This window comes from Spermophilus citellus, assembly GCF_964194105.1.
Source record: "Spermophilus citellus genome assembly, chromosome: 1".
Classification (NCBI taxonomy): Eukaryota; Metazoa; Chordata; class Mammalia; order Rodentia; family Sciuridae; genus Spermophilus; species Spermophilus citellus.
The window spans coordinates 122826464-122848389 of record NC_138182.1 but is presented as its reverse complement, the minus strand read 5'-3'; the positions used below and the strand labels follow the sequence as shown (position 1 = coordinate 122848389).

General features: G+C 39.7%; 1 protein-coding gene across 9 annotated transcripts in view; it reads right to left on the bottom strand.

Moving 5' to 3' along the window:
* The window catches only part of FBXW11 (F-box and WD repeat domain containing 11), a 123094-nt gene that overhangs the window by 37542 nt on the left and 63626 nt on the right, over positions 1-21926 (bottom strand). For 5 of the 9 annotated variants that reach the window (XM_081271973.1, XM_081271974.1, XM_081271976.1 and 2 more), the window contains 2 exons: positions 4535-4597; positions 1017-1242 (listed from right to left, as the gene is read on the bottom strand). In XM_081271973.1, coding sequence (XP_081128099.1) covers positions 1017-1242; positions 4535-4597 — 289 coding nt within the window. The remainder of the gene's footprint in view (positions 1-1016; positions 1243-4534; positions 4598-21926) is intronic. The other 4 variants (XM_081271975.1, XM_081271979.1, XM_081271981.1 and 1 more) reach the window with 1 other exon arrangement.

Sequence of the window (21926 nt, the reverse complement as noted above, 5' to 3'; positions counted from 1 at the left end):
AAATTTAGAAAGAATAAAGAGACCAAAAAGAATCAAAGTGGGAGGGTTGGGGCTGTGGCTCAGTGGTAGAGCACTAGCCTAGCACGTGTGAGGCACTGGGTTCGATTCTCAGCACCACAAATAAATAAAGGTCCATTAACAACTAAAAAGGGGGTGGGGGGGCTGGGGATGTGGCTTAGTGGTTAAGCACCCCTGGGCTCAATCCTTGGTACCTCCCCCCCTAATAAAAAAGAATCAAAGGGAAACAGGACTATTCTGCATGGCGGATACTGTGATGGTGGAGAATGCACTGCATCACTGTATCTGGTCCAGACCCACAAGGCACAGGACTCCAGCAGTGACCCTGAACACGGGCAACAGATCTGGGGAATGATGGCACCAGCACAGGTTCCCAGGTTGGGCCAGACACACTGCTCTGCTGCAGAGTGCTGATAGGGGAGTAGGCTGGTCTTGAGAAACTGGGGGCCACAGGAGGCATGTGGGAATTCTCCACAGTGGTTCTTGGTGTATGGTGGCACACATGCCTGCCTGCATCTGAGAGGGAGATGACGGGGCGGGCAGTGAGGCAGGGGATACAGAAGCCAGTTTCCAGAAATATAATCAAGGCATGCCCCCTGCTTTCTTAGACCGTCTTTGCCATCCCAAGGCATCATTTCAGATGTAAATGAACATCCTAAACTTGGGGACACCTCTCAAGAATACACACTGAAGAAAGAAGTCCTATATTTTTAAAACTTACATATAAAGGGAAAGTACAGACTGAACATAGATTACATCAAAACATAATGGATATCATTTTTTTAAAAAACCTGTTGAAAATGAACTAAAATAAGCAGTAAAAATGGCCAACAATCACACTATTAATGAAAGAAGCTAAATTATAATCCTCCTCAAGCACCATCCATTAAAACCACAGTGTGCATTACACATGTGCGATGTAAATACCCACTGGGCTCTGCCTGGGCTCCAGCTGGACACCCCTGCCCAGCTCGATTGTTTTCAGGACCAGTGATTACCTGGCAACGCAGTAATGAAGTCCCGCTGCAACATGGGCTTCAGGTAGGAGTTAATATGTCCATGCTGATAGTGACACATTCGTGAAATCAGATGCTCCACGAACTCCACTTGATCCGACTCAGACCACTGGTCAAAATACTTAATACACAAGTCCTTTTCCTTTTGATAGTTTCCTTCCGATGGCCTCTTTCTGGAGACAATCACAGATGATGTTCCATTACTTATCTATTAAAAAAAGATTAAAAAAAAAAAGAGTTTGACAAGAGAAAGAAATCTAATTGACATTTCATTAGAAACATTTTTCACCCTGTGTATTGAATCTTAAAATACCAGTTTCACCCTACAGCCAAACTCATTTCTTTATTATGAGTAATATATATAGGGTTTGTGTCCTCAAATAAGTCACACAGTAAATGCTGAAGTTAGAGCTATTTTTAAAGCTTTAGGCATCTTAAATCATCATTGTCCGATGTTTTTCCAAAATGATGTCATTGTTAAGATAACTACTTTGAGATAATCATCTTAGAGGAATCGTTCAGCTTGGTGCAAACTGACTACAACTAATCCATTTTGTTTCTTCATAGTTGAGAGTCAATGCTACATCCAGCAGCCCCTTTTTATCCTCGAGAGATACATTTCAAAATGCCTAAAATAGGGTTTAGTACTGAACAGTACGAATACTATGTTTTTTTCCTATATCTACTTATCTATGATAAAGTTCATTTTGTAAATTAGGCATGGTAAGCGATTAATAACAATAATTAATGAGAAAATAGAATAACTAAGTTATGTGAATGTGGTCTCAATCCCTCCCTTCAAATTTTCCATTTAATATTTTCAGAATGTAGGTATTAAAACTGGATGCGGGGACGGGGGGCACTACCACACAGCAATAGCAACAGAATAACAGAGGGTTTGTTGACACAGATCATCAGGCCCACCCAGAGGTTCTGATATTACGTGTCTGGAGTGAAGCCCAAGGATTTCTACTTCTAGTGATGCTGATACTGCTGGTCTAGACTGTACTTCAGGGACCACACTATGAGGATTCCTGGCCTATCAAGCAAAGAAGATAAGCAGTTATGTATTGAAAGCTAAAAGCAATTCAATCTAAAAAGCTTCATTTTATTAATAGTTCTGATATCCTTCATATTGTTTTCCAAGCACTACTAAAGAAACTGCTCCAAAACGATTCTAGACTTCCCCACTTCTCTGATCACCTCCTCCGCAAGCTACCAAAGGTAAACCATGCGTATCTGAAAAGTCCCTCATCTTACACATGTTTACGGATAAAAAAGAGACTCCTATACATACAACAATGCATTTCTCATCAAATCTATTTCCATGTCTTTGCATAACGTCAGTGTATCTTTTCTTTTTTTATTGACAATACAGGACTGGAGAGTGCTCACTGGTACAGCTTGAGCTTAGCATGAACAAGGCCACATGTTCAATTCCCTGCACCAAAAAAGAAAACTACACTGCGCCTGGACAATACATCAAAAAAATAATCTGAATCCCTAGACTCAGTCCACAACTACTACTGAAACTATAAGGCCTGCAACTTCCCTGTTTAAAACAAAATAATCTCAATACTTTTGTTAAATATTTGCCAAGCAACCTATCACTCCTCTAACAGCCTCCTTACGTGTAATTTCAAAAGGGATTATACGAGAGAATCTTGAGAAGTAAAGAGTTAAGCTACACACGCCCATTAATTCAGCTAGGACTCCATCTCAGCAGCCTTACAAGAAAGAACAAAGAGCTTCACGACCAGTATGTTCCTCACATGGTCAATCCATCCCACGAAGAAGAAACCCTTTGTAAATGTCCATAGGGGTCTTTGCCCTTCCTTGATAAAACCTTGTAAGTTTCATGTCTGAAGTAGTTCGTATATCCACATTTAGACATGAGGTCAAAAGGCAGTGATCTCCCACCCAATTTCTCTTCCCTCCCCATTGTCCAAGATTTTTTTCCCCCTGAAGCTTTGGTGAGGGAAGACTCCCTAACACTAGGTAACACTAGGGGGCAGTACTAAACAGGGATTTTTAGATTTTGGTTGCAGACAAATGTATTCAGCAGATCCCAAAAATAAAGAGTTCAAAATAGAGGTGAAGTGAAAATTCTTTGCTGTAACTAATAGCAGGTATAAAGGTTTAAAGTCTACTTTGGAGCATAATGATATCTACCAAATTTATAACAGAATCTTAAGTCTAATATCAAAATACTAGAAAAACTTGGAAAAAAACTTTAAGTAACTATAAGAACTGGTTAAAACGAATTCTAACACATGTACAAAGAACTATAATATAGTCATTAAAACTAAGCTATATAGTTAGACTGTAGTAACAAGAGGACAGGCTTATGAAATAAATATTAAGGACAAAAGACAAGCCCCAGAATTTCATACAGCACCCTGATCACATTTGGGGAGCACCAACCATAATAAAGGGTATATACATCAAGATGCCAGGAGCACCTAATCCTGAGAAAGAAAGGGATGCACGTTTTCTCTCCCCCTTTATTTCTCTTTCTTTCTTTCTTTCTTTTGGACAATAATTTGCCAAGTCAAATATAATAATGGTTTATAAATTGCATTTGTGTGCTGCTTTATAATTTACAAAGTATTTTCACACCCTTTATCTCACTGGCTAAGCAAAAGGATTATTATTTCATACAGGGAGGCTTCCTAACCAGCCAGCCTCCCTAGAGTATTTATGTACCATTAACTAGCTGACTGGAAGGAAGGCAGATGAAAGGAAATCTGAAAGCTAAAGTGTTAAGAACCACAGCAAACTGAAAAATCAATAGTGAATGAAGAGGATCCTATTGCAAAATAATAAACAGGAAGGAAGGGATGGATTCCAGTCTGCACACACAGTGTGGCACATGCACCATCCCACAGCACACACTGGCCAGGTTCTGTTCCAACCACTGCTCAGCCCAGCAAAATCCTTCTAGCGTTGTTTTGCTTTCTTCCATCTCTTCTTAAATTTGTTGGGCACACATTATTGTTTTATACAATCATGAATCTTTAACTTCAAATCAACTGACCCAGAAAAATTTTTTTTTACTTATTCTCTCCAGATTTATTTGCGTTTAATTGTGTCCTCACGAAGGGAAAACGACATACACCATATGGCTGATGAATGCTAAGCCATGGAACTTTACATGCTCCCCTAAGCCCCCACAAAAAACCCTGGTGGATTTAGCAGAAAAACTGATAAAACCAAAACAGAGCCAAGAAAGAAGATAGAGGCAAAGGATGTCACCATTTTCCATCTTGGGCCACAGATTAAAACATTTTAAACTACAGCCACTTCAGAACCTTTGTGAAAATTCCCAACCCTTTACTATTTGTAATGATACTTCCCTACAAAAGGTGATAAATTAGGGTGGATTCTGAAACTAACAAAACTGCACAAAACGAAAAAGCTTGGCTCTTGGTTTCATGGAGGACATTAACTAAGGGAGCATCTTATCTACAGTAAGTCAATTGCTATCTTGTCATTCCTACCTGCCAAAGAGTATTTTTCTTTGGGGACTCATCTTCATTTTGATCTTCCATAACTGAAGTGTTCTAAGGGGGAAAAACAGGTTATTTGAATTATGCTGAGGTGTGCAAATTCTAAATAGCTACAAGACATGATTTTGAAAACCCAAACTAAAATGATTCAACACAAATCCAAGAATTTGTGGGCCTGTGGCTAACACACGCCATTTTGGGTCAAGGGGGTCATGCTCATCTTTCATAAATCATCAGTTAGTGGCTGGCCAAGAGTGAGCAGGAAGTCTTCACTTATGAAGGTTGGGCAAGCTTAGCAAACAGACTAAATTGTGGGAGTGGGGCTCAAACAACACCTTATCATCACTATTGTTCTTTAACTTGAGGCATGAAAACCCCAGAGATCCACAAAGTTCCCCATGATTGTATAAAACATTTACTAGCTACTATTCAGTAATTCACCATGACAACTGGCAATTAGAAGTGACAAAGCCTTGAAAGTGCCCTGGTCTTACATTTTCCTCCCTTGATGGCCTTGTTTTTGAGGAATGGCTTTGCAATTTGCCCTAGCAAACATGGTGGGTGCCCCAATCTTTTCCCTAAAGAGGATACTGTTAGCCACTAACAATCTGGCTTGCCTTGGGAATGCATTATCTTTTGATTTTTGTGTTTACTGCACAAAGAGGCACTGTGTAATTATTCTTTCTGGTGACCTAGTCGCTCAATAGATGCCCATTAACTGGAGATTATACATGATTGGATTTCCCTTCTGCAGCTCCTATCTAATGGCTAAATGGAACCTTAATGAGAAGGGGAAGCAGAGAGCTGAGGGGAAAAGAGGCACAGCTCATTTGTGGACAGAAGTCTAAGATTCCTGTCCAAACCTAAAATCTAAGAGTGGGGCACAAAATTTACACTACAACATTTGTCCCACCACATTATTCAAAAAAGGATATTACAGATCTCTTACAAGATCCTGATGCTGCCTTCAAGGAATAAGCCTACCTCCCAAGTTGTCCCTATTTTTCTTGAAGTCCTAAAGTGTTTTGACAATTCACTTGACAACATCCAGCACGGGTAACAGCAGAGTCCTCAATGAACACTACTGCCCTCCAGGTCACACAGCAGGATCTTATCAGGGCTGTAGTACAGTGACATGGGAAAGCCAAAGGCTTTACTGTATGGAGAGGACTTAGGATCCTGATTTGGTCACTTGCCCACTGTGTAGGCCAGACCTTGAACAACACCCAGTGCCTAGAGTTGTGGGGATGGAGAGTACACAGCAGTTAGTGAGCATTCAAGAAAGTACTCCCTCCCGCTGCCTTCAGGACGTGCCTCACACTCCTCAAACTTCAGAGGCTTGGACAGAATGGTTCCAGATGGTGCTACAGGGAAAACCATTTGCTTTCTCTGTAAAATCTCCTAAGCCCCACAGTGCTAAGGCATGCAAGGGGGAATGCGGCCAGGAGGGAAAGACTTTGTGCACAAAGGCCATCATGAGCTAGAGAGGAAGCCAGGTGTGTCCCAGTGCCCAAAATGGGGCTAGAATGCTGGCAGCAGTAATCCTGAGTGGGAAGGAGGGGCTGAAAAAGCAGAAACAGCTGCATTTATGGAGGTCTCCCTGTAATTCCCTGTACTGCTATCTCCAGGGGACCCTGGGATTAATAAAGCCAGCCGACTGCCCTTGACGGTTTCAAAGCCACCTGAAGGTCACAATGTCTGAAATGCAAGGAGAATGCATCATGGCTGCAGGCACAGAAAGGCACTCATGGAGGACAGAGGGCAGCGAGGTCTGCCCCACGGGCACCAGCACCCAAAGAAGTGCAGAGAGGCACAGCTGTGCTCTGAGCTAAAGACTGGTGATACAGGAGCCAGAATGCCCCAGAGCCATTCTGATGTAAGCTGCCTTGATGCTTTTTTCAGTTAAAAATGCCAGAAGTCGGCAAAGTGATCTTTAATGGTGAGAAACCTTAATTCTTCTTTTCATTTGCTCCCAAATAGTGAAATGGTGTTTACTCATACCGCTCAGAAGGAAACAACCCCTCTAAAGAAAGAGCAACTATTCTCTTAAGGCTTGGTAAGAAGATTATATCTAATAAAATTCTGCAGGGAGGTGAAATAGCTTCCCAGCCTACAAATCTTTTCAACTTCTCCTATAAAGGTTTGAGGAGACAAATGTCACAAGGAACATGCTACTGTCAAGCTACCCTGATCACAAGATCATCTTCAGGGAATACTTTGGTGACACAGGAGATGTTCAGAGAAAATGTTGATGTTCTAAGCTTAAGCAATGCTCCCTCACACACTCACACCCACATGCTCTCAGGTCACAACAGGCTCCATTAAGCTACTCAGGGCTCTGTAATGCACTGTAATTTACAAATCAGGCTGTTAGTTTAATCCCATTTTCCTAACTTTGTTGGGCATAACCACCCCCTTTTATAGTAATATCTATTAATAACAACACAGCATATATCAGAAAACACTGGTCTAGAGTAATAGCAATAATCCATTCGTCCCACTTCCCCAAACACCACTGAGACAAAGGCAAGGCAAACTGTGGGAAACACATCAGAGGCCTCTCCTCTTCCCATCGCCTTTCTGAGCCTACTACATGGAGCTAAGTGGTAGTGGTGAGAATGGAAACATCTCTTATAGAAGCCATGCATACGTAAGTGGTTTCAGGTACGTGTGTTTGTGTGTGTGTGTGTATGTGTACAAAAGTTCCAGGTTGAATCAGTAGTTAAGAAAAAACAATGATGCTCCAGAGAGACGGGAAGGTGGTTCCCATATGCAAACTCTATGGAGAAACTCTGAGGCCGGCTGGCCAACCTGACAGGTGAAACTCTCCTCAGGCCTCCAGCACTCCCGGGAAAGGCAAGTTCTTAGAAACACCTGCCTGGCTTATTCTACTTCTGCCTTGCTGGACATCGTTTCCTGCCTCCTGGGCCTACCAGGCAAGAAACAGCACATGTCCACAGATAAAAACACAGACTCTCCTGTGCTGGCACAGCTGCCAATGAACAGCAGCATCCAGGAGGCAACGGCAGGCTGGGGCAGGTCCACCTTGGAACTACGACACTTGGGTTCAGAGAACTGTCTGCTGTGGGAGCTGTCACATGCACTATAGGACTAACAGCATCCTGGCCTCTTCCTACACCAGAAGCACCCACACAAAATTGTCTCCAAAGTGCCAACTGTCCCGGAGGAGGAAGGCAAAGCCTCATCCATGTGAAAACCAACACCTCAGGGCCGAGCTCTGAGACGTGCCAAGGCACGCAGCGGTACTGCTACCTCAGGCCCGGCCCTTCTTTCTCCATGGGCTTCTCACTTGGTCCCTGGGAAGTATGAGACGCTCCTCAGAGCCAGCCTGACCATATCAGGAAGGAAGTGGCCCCGTATCTAAATCCTGGGGTGAGCCTTCTCGCCATGACACTCATATTTGAGAAACCTTGATCATAGGAGTTCTTTGCTGGAGACCCATGGGCTTGGAGACGCGGATGAAGACTGTCGCGAAGCCACATGCAGATGACCACAGAGTGGACAGAGCCAAGGTATCTATTAGGGGTCTTTATGTTTATGTGTTTGTTCAAGTTCTTCAGAGAATTTTGACATGACTCTGCTTCAAAATGACTGCTGTGGGGAACGCGATGTGGCCATGTGGCAGCACCAACCCCAGTTAGAAAGCTGCACTAGCAGCATCGTGACAGGCTCTGTCCCCACGTGCAGTGTCACAGAACCACAGAATATAATGTCTGCACCTGGGAAATCTCTTGAAGTAATATTTATAAAACCAGCCATTTATGTTAAAAAATACGGTCAACTATGTGTCTTACCTACAAGTTCCACAGAAGGACAGAAGTAACAATGATTACTATTTAACGATTGCCTATGCTCGGCAGCCAAAGGAACTTTATGTAAATCATCCTGCTCCTTTCCAGGATCCCGCAGGCGAGGCACACACCCTCCTTACAGATAGAGAGAACCAATACTCGGAAATACTAAGCAACTAGCCTGCGGGGTGCATCAGGTAAGGACCAGGATCCAGTGCTGGACTCTTCCTTCCTGTCAACTGCCTCCCAGTTACACAGCATACACATGCCATTGCAGTCCTACCAAGATCCCAATCTTGCTTTCAAGTCCCTTTTTTTACCATCACCAAGGAAGACAGAGGCACAAGTTGGTACTGTTCAAAAATAGCATTCCGAGCATAAATGTAAGTAGTGTAAGTTTCCATACCAAGGACAACTGCTTTGGTTGCTATTTGGTTAGTTCAATGAATCAGGGCTCTAGTTCCCTCAGAGTCAGGTTTTAGAAAGTTGATGTTGCTGATCACAAATATGTCTAATGAAAGAGAATAAAAGAATAATAAATTTTTTAAACAGTTTTGTTTTTGCAATACTGGGGACTGAACCCAGGGATTCTCTAGCACTGAGCCACACCCCAGCTTTTTTATTTTGAGAGAGGGTCTCACTAAGTTGCCCAAGCTAGCCTCAAACTTGTGATCCTCCTGCCTCGGAACTGGGATTACAGGTGTGTTACATCACACCCAACTAAACACCGTTGTTGTAAACACTAACGAAAATACATGGAGTATAGTCTAAATATAATAAACAGCTTAGCAAAAGTAACTTTTCATTATGTCTGGGCATTTTCATTAACATTGCTCCGCGACACTGGTAATGGTGAGAAATCCTCAACTTAGTAAACAAATGCACTCTGGGGAGCCCAGAGAGAAAGTGCATTTCTTAAGCTGAATTCATTTTAAATCCTAACAAAACCTAAGGAAGCTTACCCCACTGCACACCATTGCAAACACACACAAAAACACACGTCTCCTGATACTATGAATGGAAATTTGTCAAGAAAGACAGAAGCAGGCTAATGTTTTCACCAGCTGGATAGTTTAGTGTGGCAGATGTGCATTTGCTTTGGAATACCAGCTACTACCTCAAATTCTTTTCTTTCTTTGTAGCTTTTCACTAATCCCAGAATCTCTGTACATTCTGCCTTCTCACAATGCCATGCCAATCAGCAGAAGTGGTAGGATGGTTCCAATGACCTCACCTCCATTTTCTTTTCGTGTGTTTAGGAAAAACAGGCTCTGAGCAATGATGTGTCTTTGCCAGTAGGTGCCACCAACTAACACAGAATATATTTCTCATGGAAAATTCCCTACTTAGGGAGTTATATAAGAGGAACCTATTTCCTACTTTTAAATGCTGCAAATTCTGCATTAAGTAAAAGGTCAAGAGTCACATAATCTAGTGAATGAGAGATGCAGGACTCAGGCTCAAGTCTGTTTTACCCAGAAGTCAATGTACTTTCAACACAGAAAAATATGTCTCAGGTATTTTCCAACTGTTGTTTGTGGCCCATGAATCAATTTAATGGGCTGTAACTAGCATTTTTTAGTAAAATGAAACAGAATCCAAGCATTCTCCTACCCACAAGGGCAAGCACAATAACAAAATCCCACAAAGGGCTAAAAAGAATGGGGTATGAGTTCAAATTCAAAAGAAAGCAAGGCTGTTACTGCAAGGAGAGCAATATGCAATCAAAACCACTAAATGACAAAGAATCCTTTTAATCTCTAAAATGCAAAATTTATAAAAAGGATAAAATGTGCTTATAAATACTGAACAAAATTTCACAAGTACATGAAAGAAAAGGTTGGAAGCATTATGTTTTTACTTTTTAAACAGTTCTACAGTTCTGCATGTTTGATGGAAGGTTGACAAAAAAAAAGAGGAAGACAGGAAGGGGACTGAGGAGGGGAGGGGAGAGGAGAGGAGGAGAGGGGAGGGGAGGGGAGGGGAGGGGAGGGTAGCAGGGAGGAGGACAGGCTGATTTACTAGATAAGTCTCCAACCTTTACCAGGGATTGAATCCTGGTGTGCTTAACCACTAAGCCACATCCCCAGACTTTTTTTTTTCTTTGAGACAGGGTCTCACTAAATTGCTTAGGCCTTGCTAAATTGCTAAAGCTGGCTTTGAACTTGCAATTCTCCTGCCTCAGCCTCCTGGGCCTCTGGGATTACAGGTGTGTGTCACAGGCCCAGCTCCAACTGTCTGTTCTACAGAAGACTACAAAGCAGTCGCCCTGGTCTGCACTTTACTTTCCATGGCTTCAGTTACCTGTGGCCAGCCATGGTCTGCAAAGAGTAACTGGAAAAATTTCAGAGGGTCAGAATATATAATCACAAAAACTTGATCACAGTTTATTACTATAATTTTTCCATTTACTATTAATTACTATTAATCTCTTACTATGTCTAATTTATGAATCACACTGTATCACAGGTAGATACTGTTTGTGTGTACACATATATGGTGAAGTTGGTACCATCCTTGATTTCAGGTATCCCTTGGGGGTGTTGACACATTATCCTCCCCACGGATAATGAGAGATTACTAAATGTTATTTTCAATATTCCATGAAACATTTAAAAATAATAACAGATCCTAGGTCACAAAAGAAATCTCAAATACAGTTAGAAATCAGATGAGACTTATTATGTTTAGATTAAGTTATGCAGAAAAATCTAAATTTGTTCTATCCAATCACTACTTGCCATATAGTCAGAAGATAAATGCAAAGAAGAAAATGGCAAAGCAAACCAAATACTGTTTTGTTGTTCCTGTTAACTATAGCCAGGCCCCTGAACCCTGAATCTTCAAACTTTAACCTGATCAACACATTGCTGGGAAATAAGTTATGGGAAACTTAGAAGCACTCATTTTGAAAAAGACCAGATAAACATGTCCAAATGGCAATCTCTCTCACACACACTAACCTGGCAACTCAGGAAGACAGCATGTACATGTGTGTGTACACACACACACACACACACACACACACACCCTGACCATTGCTAATCAATCTTCATGGGAAACCTTTCCATTTTCCAAATACATGCTAAAATACAGAAACAGGGGCTGGGGGTGTGGCTCAAGTGGTAGCGCGCTCACCTAGCATGCATGAGGCACTGGGTTCCAGCACCACATGGAAGTGAAATAAAGATATTGTATCTACCTAAAACTAAAAATTTAAAAAATTTTAAAAATAAAATACAAAAACAACAAAAGTTGTTTCTTTCTACAGTAAAAATATAAATTACTCATAAAGCTTAAATCCACTGGGAGTTTGCTGGAATTGCTGTTACATGGATCTTTATAATGCAGTTTTAAAATTTCTAACAGATGTCCTATTGTGGTTGACACTACCTAAAAGGAGAAGATACTAAACACATATGGAAGAGTGGGTAGGAAAACAATTATTCTCCCTTTCATCACCACCATTTTTTAAGAGAAAGGAACACATATTTTGTTAAATGTTAACATTTTTCTTAAAAGCTACAGTAATTAAAGCAGTATGATCCTAGCAAAGCAATAAAATAACAGAAATTCCAAAAACAAATTTATTTATATGTAGACTTATAAAATTATATGATGAAGTTAGAAATTCAAGCTGATGAGAAATGGATAAATCAGTAAAAGTTTTAAAGATGTTATATCTGCCTTATATCACATACCACAACAGACTACATATAAAAATAAACAAGTGAAACAAAATAAAGTACTACAAACAAACCTAGAAGGGCTGGGGTTGTAACTTGATGGTAGAGGGCTTGTCTCACACGAGTGAGGCCCTGGGTTCCATCCTCAGTGCTACATTAAATAGATAGATAGATAGATAGATAGATAGATAGACAGACAGATAGATAAAGATATTGTGTTCATCTACAACTTTAAAAAAAATGGGAAGGAAAAAAACCTAGAAGAATACAAATTCATCAAATAAGAGAATGGCTATCTCAGCATGACCCCAAAGAAACAGATTTAGATTTTACTAGACAAAAAAATTTAAACTTCAAAATGTTCAAAATCAACAACTATTAAAGACATACATTAGGGAAAAATCACTACATATGATTAATAACTTACTTATATTTTGATAGGAAACCAAAATTAACATATTCATAGGCAAATAAGCCAAGAAGTACAGATATTTTGAATTTCAAAAAAGAAATTCAAATGGTCAACAAAAATGATCATATATAGTGTGCATAAAATGCAATTTTTCACCTATCAAATTGGCAGTTTTTATTCATTCTATAGGAAGTGGGCTCTCTAGTGGGTTACAAACAGTTACTCCTCAAAGACTGTCTACTAATCTCTATCAAGAATATCACCTAACACTGGGCATAAATGTAACACAACAACTTTTCCTAAGGAATTATATACAGACCTATACAAAATCATACCCACAGCAATTTTGGAAAAATAAACAATGTAAATGTCCAACAATCGGATATCCTTTAAAAACATGGTACGGGGAGCACAGCAGATTTTTCAGGTGGGAAAACACTGTGATACTGTAATGATGAACGCCTACCATTACTCAGGTGTCCAGACCACAAAATAAGTACCACCAAGAATGAACTTTGGTGGAAACAGGAGTCAGGGTGGGTTCGGATGCAACAAAAGTCTTCAGGTAGGGCGTGTTGATAATGGGTGAGGACAGGAATGTGGCAGGAGATCTAACTTTTCATTCTGTGAACTAAAACTGCTCTTTTAAACTGTATAAAAATAAATAAAAACACGGTACACACAGAAGAAAACTTTACTCTGGGGCTGGAGACTGAATAAAGGGCCTCCACTGAGCTTCATTCCAAGCCTTAACTTTAGTGCTCTTCTTAACTTTTTTTTTTTTTAATTTATTTCCAAACTATAACAGTAAAAAAAAAACTAGTAACTAGTACTAAGACTAACATAAAGAACATTACTGGTGCCCCAGACATCGTCCTCATATTATCTCCCAGTCATTAATTCCTAAAGGAAGTCACTAGTTTTTAAAATTTACCACAGATTGACTTTGCCTGTTCTTTTTTTTTAATGTGTTAAGTGCAATTAACATGAAATCTACCCTTCTAACAGATTTGAACTGTACAATACAGTATTGTCATCTATGGGCACAATGTTATATAACCTGGCTTTGTCCCCTCCTCTCAGCTCCTCACAACCACCATGCTGTTCCTGGCTTCCATGAGTGACTACTTGGGACACCTGTTCATATAAAGGAAATCATGCAGTATTTTTCAGTCTGTGACTGACTTATTTCACCTACCTTACTTATTTTTTTAAATATTGTTTTAGTTGTAGATAGAAACAATATCTTTATTTTTATTGGTTTTTATGTGGTGCTGAGGATCGAACCCAGTATCTCATACATTCGAGGCAAACACTACCACTGAGCCACAACCCCAGCTCACACCTACCTTATTGTCCTCAAGGGTCATCCAAGCTGTGCCACATTGCAGAATTTTCTCCTTTTTGAAGGAAGAATAATATTCCATTCATTTATCATTGGTTATTTAAGCTGTTTCCACACTTGACTATTGTGAATAACACTGCAATGAATATGGAAATCCTGCATCTACTTCTGACTCCAGTTCTATTTTTTTACTCTTTAAGGAATTTCACACATCTTCTCATAGTTCTGTACCATTATACATTCCCACCAATAGTGTGTGAGGGCTCCAATTTCTTCACAACTGGCCAACACATCTTGTTTTTCATTTTTCTAATACCCACTTTTAACATGTGTGAGGTGGTACCTCATTGCGGTTTTGATTTGCTTTCCCTGATGATCAGTAACTATACCATCCTGCCAGTTTTTATATCAACTCTTTTGAGTCTGGCTTCATTTACTTAACATGTCTTGTTGAGATTTTTAAAAAGAGCTGCAGTCAATTCTCGGTTCACTGATGTATACTATTTCAAAAATTATTTGATGCAGGGGACAGATCTCAGTGGTAAAACACCTGATTAGCATGCATGTGGCCCTGGATTCAATCCCCAGAAACACACATACACACACAAACATTATTCATTCTATTGTTGAACACGTGAGTCACTTCCACTTTGGGCGTTTAAAATTAATTCTGCCACTTGTTTTTGTATACAACATACAATTCTGTCAGTCTATTTAAGAATGGAATTGCTAGGTCAACACAATATATGCTGATACTTCCCCAAAGTATCAGCATATATTCCGTCCATAATCACTCCCACCAGTGTGTATGAGAGTTTCACTTGATCCTCCACAGGTATGAGTTTCGGCTTGTTTTTTGGGTTGTTTTTAACAGTAACTTTCTGGTTAGGTATATAGTAGTATCTCTGTGGTTTGCATTCCTAAAAAGTAATGATGTTGATTACCTGTTGATAAAATTACTTGCCATTTTGGATACCAAAGCTTTTTAACTAATTTATTAACTTTTTGTGTTACTGACCAGTTTTTAAAGGGTTTTTGTTTTTTCTGATTTCAAGAAATTCTTCATATATTCTAGGAGGAGTCTTTGGGGTTTTTTTTTGTTGTTGTTGTTTTTTGTTTTTTGTTTTTTTTTTTTTTTTTTTTTTTTGGTAGAAGGGATGGAACCCAGGAGCACTTAACCACTGAGTCACATCCCAGCCCATTTTATTTTTTTACTTTTTATTTTCAGATAGGATTAGTTGCTTAGGGCCTCGTTAAGCTGCTGAAGCAGCCTTGGAACTTTGGAACTTCCAATCCTCCTGCCTCAGCTGAGTCATGAGGCTCTTTTTCAAATATATTTATTACAGAGGACTTCTTCCCATATGTGACTAAACTTATCACTCTATTAATGATGAATTTTGATAAATGGAAGTGACTAATTTTTTATTAAGTTTAATTCATCGGGGCTGGGTTGTGGGTCAGTGGTAGAGCGCTTGCCTAGCATGAGTGAGGCAGTGGGTTCGATCCCTAGCACCACATAAAAAATAAACAAAGGTATTACATCCAACTACAACTAAAAAATAAATATTTTTTTAAAAAGTAAACAAAATGGGCTGGGATGTGGCTCAAGCGGTAGTGCGCTTGCCTGGCATGCGTGCGGCCCGGGTTCGATCCTCAGCACCACATACCAACAAAGATGTTGTGTCCGCCGATAACCCAAAAATAAATATTAAAATTCTTTCTCTCTCTCTCTCCCTCTTTCGCGCTCTCTCTTTAAAAAAAAAAAAAAAAAGTAAACAAAATAAAAGTATTGTGTCCATCTACAACTTTAAAAAAAGTTTAATTTATCAATTGCTTCCTTTTGGTTTTCTGTGTCATGCTCAAGAAATCTTTCTTCTAAGAACAGATATTCTCCCATGTAACAGTGTAGTTGTCTTATTTTACCTTGTAATTTACATTTAAAATTCATCTATGTTAATTTTTATGTAAAGTAGGTTGGATTCTTGTTTTTAAATTTTAAGTCCATATTTTTTCAAGTTGGGAGGTCACGATCAACTGTGCTTCAAAATATCAATTTTAAAAATGTGCCAGCACTTTTTTTTTTAACTGAAAAAAAGAGAATGGGGTTGTGGCTCAGTGATAGAGCACTTGCCTAGCACATGTGAGGCACTGGGTTCCCATCCCAGCACCACATAAAACTAAATAAACAAATTAAAGGTACTTTGTCCATCTACAACTAAAAATATTTTTTTTAAAAAATGCAAAAGAATAGAACACAATATAGCCCCTATTTCATCAACTATAATTTTTGTTCACATTTTAACACTTATGAAATAAATGTTTCTTATAACGATATCTTAAAAATGGCAGTGCTTTTCCTGAATAAATGTGTGCATAACATACATAAACACATAAAAATAAGCTACATACACATAAATAAATCATACAATCACATAAATTTTCATTTCTGAAGATACCTGGTTAAGGTATTAGAATACCATGAACTCCACAATGCAAAAGTTATTCTTTGCATTTTCTTTTAGTTCTTCTAATTTTATTAAAAGAAAAAAAAGTATTTTCACACTTTTCTATTATTCACAATTTGTTTATAACAAAAAGAGTTTCCCTTGTTTAATTTTCTAGGGGGAAAAAAACAGTATCTGGCTGGAACTTCAGAGGGTCTCTGTTTGTATGGTTTGCACAGTAAACTACGCAGCAGCACCCTGGTTTGCTAGTTATATGCAATTCATTTTCTGGTTAAGAAAGCATATCTTTAAAATATGTGAAATAAACACATAAAAATGGTATAAACCATCTATTGGTATCCACATGGCACTGTTTTCAGGACCTCCCTCAGGTGTGCAAATCCAAAGATGCTCAAGACTTGAAAGATGCGGCCCTGGCATGGAACCTGCGCACAAGCTCCCCACACACCATATCACCTCCAGATGGCTCATCCCTAATGCAATGTGAATGCTACGTGAGCACTTGCCACGTTGTATTGTTTAGGGAATAGCAGTGAGAGGAAAGGCCTGCACATGCCCAGCACAGACAACATTTATTTATTTATTTTCATATTTTCCATCTGAAGTGAATTAAGTTTGTGGAGGCAAGCAGAGAGCCACCTTCACGTAACAAACTATGAAAGGTGTGCTCAAGGAGGCAATGTTACAGAAACACTGTTTTTTGTTTTTTGAAGAAAAAAAAAAAAGCATTGACAGTGAAAAAGGTCTAAGCTTTATTTAAATGGGGAAAAGCCAAGTCTGTATGATCCCATCTTTACAAATGAAATCTAATTTTTAAGTACACATTTAGGAAAGCAACTGTTACAATGCTCACAATACTAAGTTTTATTTCTTTTTGTTTACATACCCTATCTAAATTCTCCTTAGGGAAGGCATATTTCTTTCTAATAACAAGGAAGTGATTTTTCAAATTTAACTTTATTTCTTCCGTATTTTTTATGGGTGCATGATAGCTGTACACAGCGATGGGACTTGGGGTTACGTGTCTGTACGTGCACACAACGAAACTGTGAAATTTGGCCACTGTCATTCCCCAGTCTTTCTTCTTTCCCTCCCCCTGGTCCCTTCATCAAGTTAAACTTTAAAAAGTAAAAGATTCACACCAAAGCCCACACAGACACAGACACTTGAGCCTCAGGAAACAGAAACTAGTTGTGACAAGTTCCAGCTGGGGTGCAGTAATGCTGAGGGTCATTTGAAGTCTTCGTGCCTGTGTCCTACTCCATAAAACTGAGGTGAAAAAGGGGCCTTGCTGGAAGACTGAGAGCACTGAAAAAGCCTGCAGCCCTCAGGGGCTCCTCTGGCCGACTTGAACCTCCTGGGGACAATGATGCTGGCTGGTTCCTTCTGCAGCCTGAACACTGAGGCTCTCTGGGACACAAGTACAATAAACACTTGCTGATGATACATTTCAGCTACAGTTGTAATCTTCCTATTAACTATAATGACAAAAACAGTAATTTTGTTTCTCTTTACTCCTTTCCCATATTTTCCAGATTATTTACAATGAGCAAGGATTCAAAATCTAGGAGACAAAAAACACACAACACCATTTCTGGTCTTCAAAAAAGTGGTATGGAACAAGTCTACTTTCAGACAGGCAGTGGCCCTTCTCTCCCACACAGTATTGGGTTACCTAGATAAAGGAAAACTCATTAATTATTTGAATGTTTAAAATGATCTGAAAGAAGGACAGAGAGGAGTGTGTTGGAGTCCCCCGAGAAAGCAGACCAGGGCAGAGCACACACTCCTGTGCTTCCTAGGGCATCACTCGGAGGGCAGCTTTAAAAGTAACATCTACAAAACTTTCAAAATTCACTAAAAGGGGTTTGGGGCGTTAGAAGCATAGCAGAAAAATGGCCAAAAGGACCTTGGTCATCAAGAATGGCAACACAGAGAAGTCTGTCTGTTGAAGTATAAAGAAGATGGCCGTGGGGCCAGGCATCCTGAGCCCAACAAATACAAGCTGAGGCTCTGGGTAGGGTACTGGCCTGTTCTCTCTTGGGTTCAGTTTCCTCCTGTTATGAAATAGGGAAAATCCTGCCTATGTTGTTGGAATAAGAAATAACATACGCAAAGCACACACAATATAACACTGTTTACCAAGGAAATAACAAAACAAAGAACAACAATCTCATCCTTTTGTTTCTACTACAGGTCATTTTAAAAGAAATGTAAAAGCACCTATTAGTGATATCAGCCACAGCCAGAGAAACACCATACCACATCACAGCCACTTGTGCTCGAGTACAACCTGGCAGACTCATCTACCAACCAGACACAAAACCCACCCAAAAACTTATAAGTTATATTATAATGAATTATATTTATAATAATAGTAGCATCTGATAAAGGTTATATCATCTTATTAAGCATCTGTTAAAGGTTATATTATTTGATGAAAACTAGAAAAAGAAACCTAAACTCACCAACAATTTAACTTAAAAACACAAAGATAATGAATTCAATGCAACAGCAATCAAAATCTCATCAGGCTCCACCCCTCTACCACCTTCCCACCCCATCCCCTGCAAAAACAACAAAAAACAGCAGATTCCAAAATACATATGGAAAATAGGAATGGGGAAGAATGGGGAAGAACCAACCAGAAGAATCTACACTGTAAAATCTCAAGCACTACTGTACAGCTACAGGAACCCAGACAGATGAGTGCAGGACACAACATCAATAGAAAATAGCTTCCAAACACACATCCACTAGCATAAAATCACCTGATCCAACACCAAGTGTCCATTATCTTTTTATCCTATAACACCACACCTCCCCCTCTCTCTGACACATACATACCTACACACACACACACACACACACACACAATCATCATCATCATCATCATCAGTTCTAGTTACATTAACCTTCTAAATGTAAAGTTTATTAAAATAATCAAGCAATTATTAGAAGAAAACATAAAACACTATCATGACCTTGGAAAGGACAAATTTTCTTAGACAATTTACAAGTGCTAACCATTAAAACAAGTTTCTTTTTCTTTTTGTTATTCATGTTTTATTCTTTGCCACTTCTGAAATATGATCATAGCTAAATTGCTTATTTCAACCTCTGGGCAAAAAGCTCATCACCAAAAATGAAAAATTTTGTTTAGGGGGAGATTTTTATTTGGATTCTAAAAAGGAGAAAAACATTAAGGAAGTTAAATTAAAATAAGACCAGTTCTTTTAAGTAATCTACATTTTACTTGCCATGTGTGTTTGGTTAGGGAGATAGGGGAGATGGTGACAGATGCAGAGAGGCTAAGGGACACACTGAGCAGACTCCATTGTGTCTGGAACTAAGAAGTCACATCCAAAGCTCATTTTAATTCAGACTGAAGAAACTGACCACAGTTTATTAGCACTATAGGAAATATACTCTCTACAACAATGACTTTGTTTTTTGCTTTATTGCTATCCTTGCTGAAGCTGAACCTGACCCATTGTAGAGATTTTTTTTTTTACTTCATAAGTTTTTTTAGTTAGTTCTACATGACAATAGAATGCAATTATGCACTTTGATACATTATACATAAAATGGGGTGTAATTTCTCATTTTCAGATTGTACATGTTGTAGAATCACATTGGTCATGCAGTCATGTGTGTACATAGGTAATAATATCTGCTTCTATTCGTTGAAAGCATTCTTAAGACTGAATAGATAGCCCATATTATTGGGGCAATAAAAATTCCCTAAAACTGACAGTGCTGGTTCATCACCGCAATGCATATGTGAACAGGTTAGCTTCTGACAGGTGAAACAAAAAAGGGAATACGTAGAGTAAGAAAGGGTTGACAACACATCCAGAATGTCCTTTTTTTAAAACTCACTTCAGGGCTGGCGTTGTGGCTCAGAGGTAAAGCTCTCGCCTAGCATACATGAGGCACTGGGTTTGATCCTCAGCACCACACAAAAATTTTTAAAAATAAAGGTATTGTCCACCTATAACTAAAAAATAAATATTAAAAAAACTTCACTTGACGGAAAAAAAAAATCAATCACACGTATGCAGATTTTTTTTTAAATGGGCAAAAGACAGAGGCATCAAACACACACACACACACACACACACACACACACACACACTAAATATTTTTTTAAAAGAAACATCAAAGTACTGCATGCGACACAGAGATAACGACACACCACGAGGGCACACAGACTGAGACCTGCACACGTACACAGCTGGTTCAGTAACACCTTTATCAAGCCCATGGCTCGCTGTCACTATAGATCTACATTTTTTAATGGTAGTTGACTTCATCCCATAATCTGCTTAATCAATATAGCTAGGAAGAGAATTACATTTTTTATTATTAAACACAACCCCACAGTGAACCTTTGTCTACAATTACTTCTTATTCGGATTCCTAGAAACCCAGAAAATCCAAGTGAATGTGAATTTAATAAATGGATGGCTGAACAGATTTAATTTCCTTGACTAATCATTTATTTCCATCAGAATAAACTCCATATAGTTATTAAATTTAATGGTCAATTCGCATTCCTCGCACTCCTTGACCTCTGAACCACTCCGGGCAGCCCCTCCGTCTGGCTGAACTTCATTTGCTTGGCTTCCAGGACTCCACAGTAACCTAGTTCTCAGAGCTCCACTAGGAGACATGTCGAAGCGTTTCAGAGAGAGGCAAAACAAAACCAGGGGGAAACTGAGTCTAATGAAGAAATGAAGAAATAAATGAAGAGAATTAACAGAAAAACAGTAAAAATCAAAATACATATACAACAATTTTAAGTGAAAAGTACAAATTAAAGACACAAAGATATTTCATAACCATGAATTCCAAGACTTAAATGTCAGCAGTACCCAAAGCAATCTACAGATTTATTATAATTCCTATTAAAACCCCAGAACCATATGAATCTCAGGAGACCCTGAATGACCAAAATAATCTTGAAAACTACGAATAAAGTTAGGTTTCAAAGAAGAAACTTGACAAAGCTATAGTAATCCAAACTGTAGTATAGGCATAAAGACACACAGCCAACAGGACAGAACTGTTGACTTCAACAGAGGCATTTAGAACATTTGACAACATTCGAAACCCACTCATTACTAGGAGGTATCAAGTAGGTTCCCCAATACAACAGAGATCATATTTTGACAACACCTATACAGCAGGCTTAAGAAGTAGCTCAGTGGTAGACGCTTGCCCAGCATGCAGGAGACCCTGGGTTCCATCTCCAGCGGAAGGAAGGAAGGAAGGAAGGAAGGAAGGAGGGAGGGAGGGAGGGAGGGGAAGGGGAAGGGGAAGGGGAAGGGGAAGGGGAAGGGGAAGGGGAAGGGGAAGGGGAAGGGGAAGGGGAAGGGGAAGGGGAAGGGGAAGGGGAAGGGGAAGGGGAAGGGGAAGGGGAAGGGGAAGGGGAAGGGGAAGGGGAAGGGGAAGGGGAAGGGGAAGGGGAAGGGGAAGGGGAAGGGGAAGGGGAAGGGGAAGGGGAAGGGGAAGGGGAAGGGGAAGGGGAAGGGGAAGGGGAAGGGGAAGGGGAAGGGGAAGGGGAAGGGGAAGGGGAAGGGGAAGGGGAAGGGGAAGGGGAAGGGGAAGGGGAAGGGGAAGGGGAAGGGGAAGGGGAAGGGGAAGGGGAAGGGGAAGGG